This window comes from Centruroides sculpturatus, unplaced genomic scaffold (assembly GCF_000671375.1).
Source record: "Centruroides sculpturatus isolate CEXI.00-Female unplaced genomic scaffold, Cexi_2.0 scaffold63, whole genome shotgun sequence".
In the NCBI taxonomy this organism is placed as follows: Eukaryota; Metazoa; Arthropoda; class Arachnida; order Scorpiones; family Buthidae; genus Centruroides; species Centruroides sculpturatus.
Genome location: NW_019384640.1, coordinates 389689 through 399269, shown reverse-complemented (window position 1 = coordinate 399269; position 9581 = coordinate 389689). Strand labels below are relative to the sequence as shown.

The following is a 9581-nucleotide window of genomic DNA, read 5'->3' as shown; positions in this document are numbered from 1 at the left end:
TATTAATTTATTTTAAATATTTTTAAAATATTTAAAATAAATTAAATATTAAAATCCTTAATTAATCTGTGTGGTATTTGAGAGGTTAATTAATTTTTTAATTTTTTTAAAGATTTTATTTAAAAAAAGGAACATTTAAAATAAAAAATAAAAATACATTACATTTTAAAGCTTTGCAACTTGATTTATTTTATTGATTTTTAAAAAAATATATATCTAAAACTTTAATTTATTTATTATATATTTTAAAATAAAAGGACATTTTGCTTAAAAGCATTAAATAAGCATAAAATAAAATATAGGCCTACAAACGAAGCTTAATATTTATTTTCAATTCATGCATTTTTGATTATACAAGTACGTGGGCGGTTTTTTGGCAACATTCTATGACAAGGGGATGGAAAAGCTCGTCCACAGATATGACAAAATTCGTCAATCTTCACGGTGATTATATCGAAAAGTAACCATGTTTGTACCTAACTTTTAGTAATAAATTCATTTTATTTACACTTGTCTTTTCTTATGGACCATCGGAGCATGGAAAAAAAACAGCCTACGTATTTTACGGTAACGAAAAGTAAAAAAAATCAATTCTACTTTAAAAAGTTCTTTTTTTCTTCTCAATATATTAGAATTTTAATTATTTTTTAATGTTATTTAAAAATTTATAAATCATATGCAAAATACATGATATATATTTTATATTAATTACACAAAGTTAAAGATAATTTTAAAACAATTTACCTCTTCATTAGAATGTCCACAATATGGTTGTTTACCAAAAGTATAAATTTCCCAAAGAACAACTCNTTATTTATGGTGTAACTTATAACAATTTTATGCATAGATCAATAACGTCTATTTTGAAATATTTTAGATTAAAAAAAACTTTTTTAAAATTTCAGAATTGTATCAGAGATAAATCAAATAAATCAGTTTCTGTTTGTTGGTCCCAAGTGGCCCAAACAAATGCAAATCAAGAGAAATTGCTACAAAGTTACAGATTTTGATTTATGATTACACTAAATTCATTTGTTTTATTAACTATAGCACTTACTAAATTACTTCATGTATTTTTGTAAGAAAAATTTTTATATTATTTTTAAATATATATATTTTTAATTTAAAATTGCAAGAATAATTTATAATTCATTCTTCATAGAATAGATAGTATTATATAATTCCTTTTGTAAGACATTAAAATAAGGTTATCAATAGAAAGAATATTATATAAAAAATTATTGTAGAAATATTCGAATAAAGTTTTTAATTTAAATTTTTAAAAATATATTCATTAAATTTATATTTATTTCAACGAAAAGTTATCATTAAGAATTTTTGAATAAGATTATTATGAATGCTATTTTTATTTCAGAAGAATAACTTTCTTCAAATAATTAATTAACTTCATTTAAATTATCTTTTTCTCTTTTAGTGAATCCCTGTACAATTCTTGCAACATTAATTCTCTCATTGTTGAATTTATAATATAGAATAATCGTTTTGAAAGTTACAATTTTGATTTAATTATAAAAATGTTGTAAAAAATTCTTTAAAAAAACTTGGCACAAGATCTTAATGAAAAATGTAATATTAATGAATTATATTAAGTTTAATTATTTAAAAATAAAATTTTTGATTAAATTAATATTATTTTAAAATATAATTCTTTAACTTTAATTGATAGCTACGGTAGAGAAGTCGCAATATATTATTCAGAATTTAAGAATCAAATAATTAAATTCAGAATTAATAAATTTATGCAAAATTTAATTATTAGCATAGATTATTTTTTAAAGAATTCATGAATTCATGGACATAATTATAAAATATATAAAAAAGATTTAAAAATGTTGGGGTTCAATCATCCCCTAACCAAGTATTGCACATCAATACTTGGTTAAGATGATTGAACCCCCAAGTATTGCACATCAATACATTTATACATATAGACCTAAATCTAAAATATTATTTATAAGTAATATTATTGCATAAATTTTACTTTTGATAATTTTTTTAAGAGATTGAAACATTTACACATGCAGGATTATGCACTAGGCACATACCTAGGGACCACGAGTCTCGAACAATTCATCATTGTGATTACTGTACATATCATAATTTATAAATAATTCTATAGCTACAAGTAAACGTTATTAGTTTATCATGTAAAATTATGTATCCAATCTTCTATGTTTAGAGACACCCACGGGTCATAATCCGCCATTGGTTGGTTGCTGTATCTATCAAACCAACCAACCAGTATTGAAACTTATAAATAAAAATGTATTATTACTTACCTTTATGTACCTTTCCAAAACATCCTTCTCCAATTACTTCCAAAAATGTTAAAGATTCTCGGGGTATCTCCATATCCCTAAGATTTTGATAAGAGGAACCATCTGGCGAACTCGAATAATAATTTGGATTTGTTAAGTACTGTTGCCTACATTTGGCTAATGACCCTGCATAATCATCCGCTCTTCTACCTTTCTTAAAGCACGAATTTAAAAGAAACCATTGTCTTCTTTGGCGCCAAAAATATACGCTTAAAAGAGCTGACACAATAATTAAAATCGAAAATAGTACAAATAAAATGGTCGGTAAATAATGAGTAGCGAGTGTACTTCCATGAGGAAAATTGGTCGCATTGTATCTTTGATTCTGCCAGAAAAAATAAAGATAAAATAATTATTTTATTCATTCCAAATTTTTCTGTAATATTTTTCAGTAGAATTTATTATTTTTTTTTATGAATAAATCATTTAAAAGCGCGTATTCATTTCATAATACATAATTAATTTCTGTCATGTATAGCGAATCAATTAAGTGTAAAAATGTAAATTTTAAATAATTTAAGTTGGAGATATAAAATTAGCATATTTCAAAATAATTCTTTTGAAGTATAATAAATCATCAGTACTATTATTTAATACAGAGCATATTTTAATGTAGTAAAAATAATAAGTAGAGTTACCTATGAAAATAAATCAAACTATACGTATTGTTAGAAACTTCGCCATTTTATATACTTTAACAGCATAATAGATCAATAGCAAGAAAAACAAGAAGCTATATTCCATTGAAAAAATATTGTAAGAGAAAAGTAGATTTTCAAATAATAACATATTGTTAAGACTTATCTCACAAAAAAATTTTTTTGTCTTAACAATATGACTATTAATATGGCTACGTATAATCTTTGCATTAGTTATTCTAAACTTTATCGATATGTTTGATATAGAACTCTTATTAATATAAAGCTATGAATAATTTACTTTAAGACTTATACATTATCTAAACCAAAATCGAAACTTACTTCATTATTTTCATTGGACTGTCCTTTAATCATATTAAATAATTGTTTAGAATCAAAGACATTGCGTTGTGTAGGCGATAAATCTTCGTTTACTGAATGATAAAAATAATAAAAATTACTCAAGTAGAATATATTTTATTTTTAATCTAAATTAAATACTAATATATAATTTTCAATCACAATTAAAATTTGTTTATATCCTTGTAAATTTTAATTGTATTCGTGTGTTTGTGAAGAGTGTAAGAAGACACTTAGTTTTTATTTGTGTTTCATTTTCATTTTATAAATATATTTCTTCTGATTTAGTTTTATTTCTTAATACTGTATTGATTTTTTAAAATAATTTTTGTTTAATGATTATAAAGTTTTAAAGCGTAAAGAATAAAATTTCATTTAAAATTTTAAATAAAATATTAATTTTACAATTTTTCAGCTCATTAATTTCTCTTAAATATCTATGAAGTTCATTTATTATATGCTGAAAAACATTAAAAAAAATTAAATAATTGTGAAAAAATTAAAGACTTTTTTAGAATTTTTACGTGATTTTTCATACTTAAGCTCATCATTATTGTGCTTGATATAATAGAAATTAAAGCAAATATCTAGAAAAAAATATATATATATATATCTCGTTTTTGAGAAGTTTTAACTTCTTATTTAAAAAAAAATTAAAATTTAGCTGTAATAAAAAATGACATTTTATTATTTATAATGAAGTGTTGTAATATAGATTTTCTTTAATGATTTAAATAAGGACTCTTAATATAGAGATACCTTTAATGATTTAAAATGGCTGCTTTAGGATAGGGTCCCCTTTAATGATTTAAATAAGTTATTTTTATCTCTATAACATTATTAATAAATTTCAGAAAAATATGATAAGATCTGAAATTACTAACAAACATGCTAAACAGAACTTAATACGGTGCGTGGACTAGAATATGGTGTTATGAATGTTGAACAGCACTTAATTACCTGCGTGGGCAATAATAGGCACGAAGATATAAAAAAATATATATAAATTTGGAACATTGCCTGCATGAAACTAAAGTGTCTGACAATATTTCCGTGAACATTTATTAGAATTACGAAGAAACTTGTCAAGGTCTTATACCCAAATAATCAATTTTCATTATAATAAATTTGTATCCTTAAACTGAATAAAGGTTGTCATGTATACGACTAAATTTCATTATTATTTTTATTTTATTCGATTAGAAACATGATTAAAATCGCCGGCAATAAACTATTTTTAACGCGTTTGAAATGTTTAAATTGTGGTTTTACTTAAGCTTATTTTTTCTCACTAAAAAAAGATATAAAAATTAATTTGATTAATCTAATTTATTTTAATATATAATTAAGTTAATATTGTTAAGATAAAATAAAAATAAAAAATCAATCAATCAATCAATCATTATTTGCAAAAACGGAAATTATCTCTGTTGCACGGGGTTGTACTGTACATAGATTATAAAGGTCTTTTTTGTTGAAGTTATTCAGGATATTTCTGAAATCGTGAAATGAATTACATTGGAGTATTTGCGTGATATTAAATGAGTCTCATATATTTGCAAGTGCTTGACAATTCGGTAGTAAATGGTGAATCGAGAAGTCATCGGTTTTACACCACGAGCATTGGTTGCCTGAAAGATCAATATAGATGTTACCAATGAAGAAAGAATATTTATTGAGTCGTAGTTATGCTATTAGTCTTTTCACGTTGAAATTTATTGGTTTATTCATATAAGATTGAAAGGATGGGATTTTTAGTATTTTTAGATACCAGGGATGGTAATTACTACGGTTTAGGCTGGCTTGGTCTATCTATATTTACAGAATGAGCAATCGCAGATTCAAGTAACAAAGTATAACCATATTTCCAGTATTGGATATTATCTTTAAACAATGGGTCTGATACTCCAAATGAGTTCAATATATTATTTATCTTGATTTGCCAAAATACTTTGTTGTTGGTTTTTTTTACAATATTTGATTATTTCTTGATGTAAAAAAGGCAATGTAGCTGTCACTTTTTAATTTTAAACGGTAGTAAAATTTAATAATTCGTTTTAGGAAGAAGGGAAAAGAACGTATGCGATTAGTATAGCGTAACCGGGAACTGTCCTCTCCAAATGGAGTAATTTACGGAGGAAGTAGATATGAAAATTTTCTAATTTGTTTAAGTAGTCAAGACCCCAGATTGGACTAGATGATTGGGTTGATTATCGAGTTATATAGTTTCATATAAATAAATAGATTTGAAGTTTTTAAAGTAGAGGAAAAAAATAAAAAGTTATCGATAGCTAATTTTACTTTATTATTTAAACTCGAGATGTGTGCTTTGAATGTATGATTCCAGTCAAAGGTAACTCCCAGGAAGTTTATTTCGTTTACTATCTGCATAAGATTCTTGTCGAGATATATCGTAAATTCTTTTATCGAAATTTCGCTGTTATTATAGAATATGAGAACTTTTGCTTTAGTGAGATTTATTGTTAAATGGATTGATTTGAAATGAGAATTTAATTGGTTGCTTTTTCTTTGCAAAGAGGCTTATGTAGGTACTAAAATTGCCAGGCCGTCTGCAAATAAGACATAGTGAAAGATTCCGTTGCCGAGTTTGATACCATCGGTGGGATCTTGAAAAAGTTGATCAATCTCTAGTAAATAAAAGTTGAATAAGTAAGGTGAAAGGGGGTCACCTTGAAGTACACCACGGGATAAGATTAGTGAAGGAGAGATAGACTTGCCCTGTTTAATTTTTATTTTTACATTATATACTAAAAATAATTTTGATATTGTAGATGAAAATTGGTCACCTGCTCCTTTAGTTTTTAAATTGTGCACCAGTGAGGGAACGTAGACAGAATCGAAAGCTTTCTAAATGTCTATAATCGATGCATATACTTTTCTGTGTTTTTTTAGTTAAGTGAAGTTGTATTAGAGATGATAATAAGAAAAAAGCGGATTCTGTTCCCTTATTTTTGAAAAAGGCATACTGGAATTTAGCTTTAAGGTCCATTGTTTTAGTCCATAGTTGAAATTTTTTAGCTAATATTGTCGTAAAACATTTTTTCAAGGTTGATAATAGGGCTATGGGTCTATAATTACTTGGAGAGTTTATCGCTTTTTTTATATATCATTGCGAGTATTACAGAATTCCAAGAATCTGGGTATTCAGCTGCTTTATAAATTGAGTTGAATAAGTGCAGCAGTTTTATTCTAGCTTGATTTGGGAGTGTCTTCAGAAATTTAGATGCATCATGTGTAGTTATAGTGAATTCCGAACAACAGTCTAGCAAAAATACTAAACATATAGTGAGGTCTATAGTGGATTTACTACTATGTTCGATACAGGTAAATTCTGCTGGATAATCGGACTTGATACGTCCATTTAAAATATACAATTTATAATTACTTATTAATTTTATTAAGTTTACTCCTAGTTTGTTAGCATACTTATCTTTAGAACATCGGATGTCTTGAATTTGTGGGTTAGGGCCATTATAATGAGAGTCTGTCATCTCAGCAATACGCGAATTAGAATCTCCGAGTAGGAGGATATACGGAGTGATGTGCTGCCAAAGATCAATTATTTTAAGTATTTCGTTGAGTTTTACCAAACAGTTGGAAGGAATGTAGACAACCATTACAATTATCAGTTGACAGTCTTTATTTTCGAGTATAGGTTTGTTCATTGAAATTAGGAGGAGAATGTAGTTATCGGATTTTTTGATTTGAAGTATTTTGCAAAAGTGTTTTTTATTAAAATACATAAGCCACCACTTGGACGTCCAGGGCCAAGTGGTTTTCGTGCTGGTACTGTTTCAGTTATGTAATCGTTGGAAAGAGTTGATTTATAAAACAATTCGAGTGTTATCCATGTTTCGGTTATTCCTATTATATCTGGTTTATATTTTAATTGAAAGGAATTCAGTGATAAAAATTTATTTTTAAAGCCTTGACTGTTCCAGTTTATGACAGAAGCCGGTTGCACGTTTTTGATGTGTTTTTCCTGGTGAAATTTACTTTGATGTGTTGCGTATCAACTTGCAATTTCCATTGGCATAGGAAAAAGCAAAAAAGTACCACATAAACAAACTTCCCTGTATCGATAATGAATGTTATTCTATCTCTGCCTATTAGTAAAATATCATTTCGTAGTTTTATTGAACGGTTTTTTTTTCTTATGTCATAATAGGTTGGAAGTAAGTGTTTCCGTCTTTTTCCTGATTCCTTAGTGAGGTATAGCGATATCTGCATATTTTCCAAATTTCCAATAGATTCTGTTGTTTCTTTGATATAAAGGCATTAAAAACCTGGTCACGAATCCTATTTATTATTAAATAAATGATAGTCTTATGACTGGATTGGTTGATTTGATTATTTGAGTTATATCTAGAATCTCATCTTGTGATGCATTATGTAGGTTTAGTGAAGAATTGATAAATTTATGAATTTCTAATTCATAGATATTTTTTGACATAGGATAATTATACAATATTATATTGTTATAGTGAAGTTCGTTAATCAAAGCATCCATTTTGTACTGCTTGAGTTCTTTTTCTGATTTTAAATTGTCGATTTGCAGTTTTAGGTTATCAACTTAGCCTTCCATTTTTTGGAACTATATTTTATTTTCATGAATACTTCCGTGAATTAGATCCAAGTCTTCTTTTATAGAATTTATTTGAGTAGATAGTTTGTCATTAGAAGTATTTATCAGTTCCGAAATTTTATACTATAGATCTGTTGTTGGAGTGTCAGGTGATTCGAATTAGTCAGAGAGATCGGATAGAATGCATTAGACTCACCGGGAGAACTTTGGAGACTTTGTTATATCAGGGCCGTACCGTGCTATGATACAGAGAAGCGACACCATAAAGGGCAGGGTAAACGGTATTTAAGGAGCGGCATTTCAAATACTTTGTAAAGATTTGCATCATATTGAGGAAATCTACCCCACGGCCCTATGTGTTATTGTGTGAATTCTTGATCACTGAGGATAGTTCTTGTAAGTCTTTATCCACTAGTAGGTTAAAATATGTTATAAGCTTGGAGTTATCTTGGTTGAGCCTTGTTACTTCCCGGTTTGGTCCGGTTAAGTGGAGGTCTACCACGTTTAACCGTGCAAAGAGAAAGTCACATACAGCGCTCGAGGTCGAGACACGCCCCACAATATTTTAATATAATANTCATCAAAACAGGATCAGCAATTAATTCATCCCAAACATACATTTTCCACTTTCCTTGAATGTAGTATCTAATATTACTTCTCATTTCTTGTAATAAAGAATTTGCAGTCTTCCGTTTCGAAATTAAATACGTTAAGAAAATATTTTAAAGTTAATCATCCTCACTTAGAATACTTTTTTGAGATTGTTGTTTACACGAACGGCACTGAACACGATATCACTCTCGTAAGAAACTTAAATGCAGTTGATATTGAAGGCAAATCAATAGAGAGAAGTTACTAACCGTGACTAATTACTCCTATGGGAATAATAATATCGTATAATTTTTTTAAATCAATGTTTAGATAGTTTAAAGAATAAAATTCAAACGTATAGTACCCTACTCCTTCCTCACTTCAAACGTTTAGTATATATAGGCCTATATAAAGGGAGCTTGCATATAAACATATTGAAATTTATATCTATAAAATATTACGATAAATTTTATGTAAATATAAAAGAAAAATGTACATTAAATTTTGCAAACGTCATAGCGTGAAAACGAACAATAAATTTACTTTTAAATTGTTCTACGTAAAATGTTCTTATTAGTTTTTTTAATTAAGTTAATGGTGTATAGACATTATTTGTTATAGAAAAATTAGAGAATAAAATCAATTTCCCTTGCTAAAGTTTATTCTCTAATTTATTCGTAAATTCTATTGAATATATTTAAATTTCGGTGATATTTTCAAAGATTTCTAAGAAAAATGCATATGGATAAGAAGCTTAGCAAAAATTTTAATACATGTAGGTTAAGAAAAGACAACGAATTAATTAGTATGTAAAATCCTTAAACAAGTAAGCAAATTTAAAAATAAATTAGATAAAATTAATTAAACGTAATATTTATTGGTAGGGATTTACTGATTAAAAAATCTCTAGACATAAGTATCAAATAACAAGTATTTTATTGAAAAACATTTATTATTGTTGTAAGATTAACTGAAATTAGTCTTATAACAATAAAGCATCGAACAGAAAACAATTATTAAGTTCTTAATATCGTTAATGATTTTTTA

General features: G+C 26.6%; 1 protein-coding gene across 1 annotated transcript in view; it reads right to left on the bottom strand.

The window, feature by feature from the left end:
- LOC111625989 (BDNF/NT-3 growth factors receptor-like) overlaps positions 1-9581 on the bottom strand; it is a 30745-nt gene that overhangs the window by 9350 nt on the left and 11814 nt on the right. The window contains exons 2-3 of the mRNA XM_023369257.1: positions 3320-3411; positions 2301-2664 (exon numbers count right to left, since the gene is read on the bottom strand). Coding sequence (XP_023225025.1) covers positions 2301-2664; positions 3320-3352 — 397 coding nt within the window. The 5' untranslated portion in view covers positions 3353-3411. The remainder of the gene's footprint in view (positions 1-2300; positions 2665-3319; positions 3412-9581) is intronic.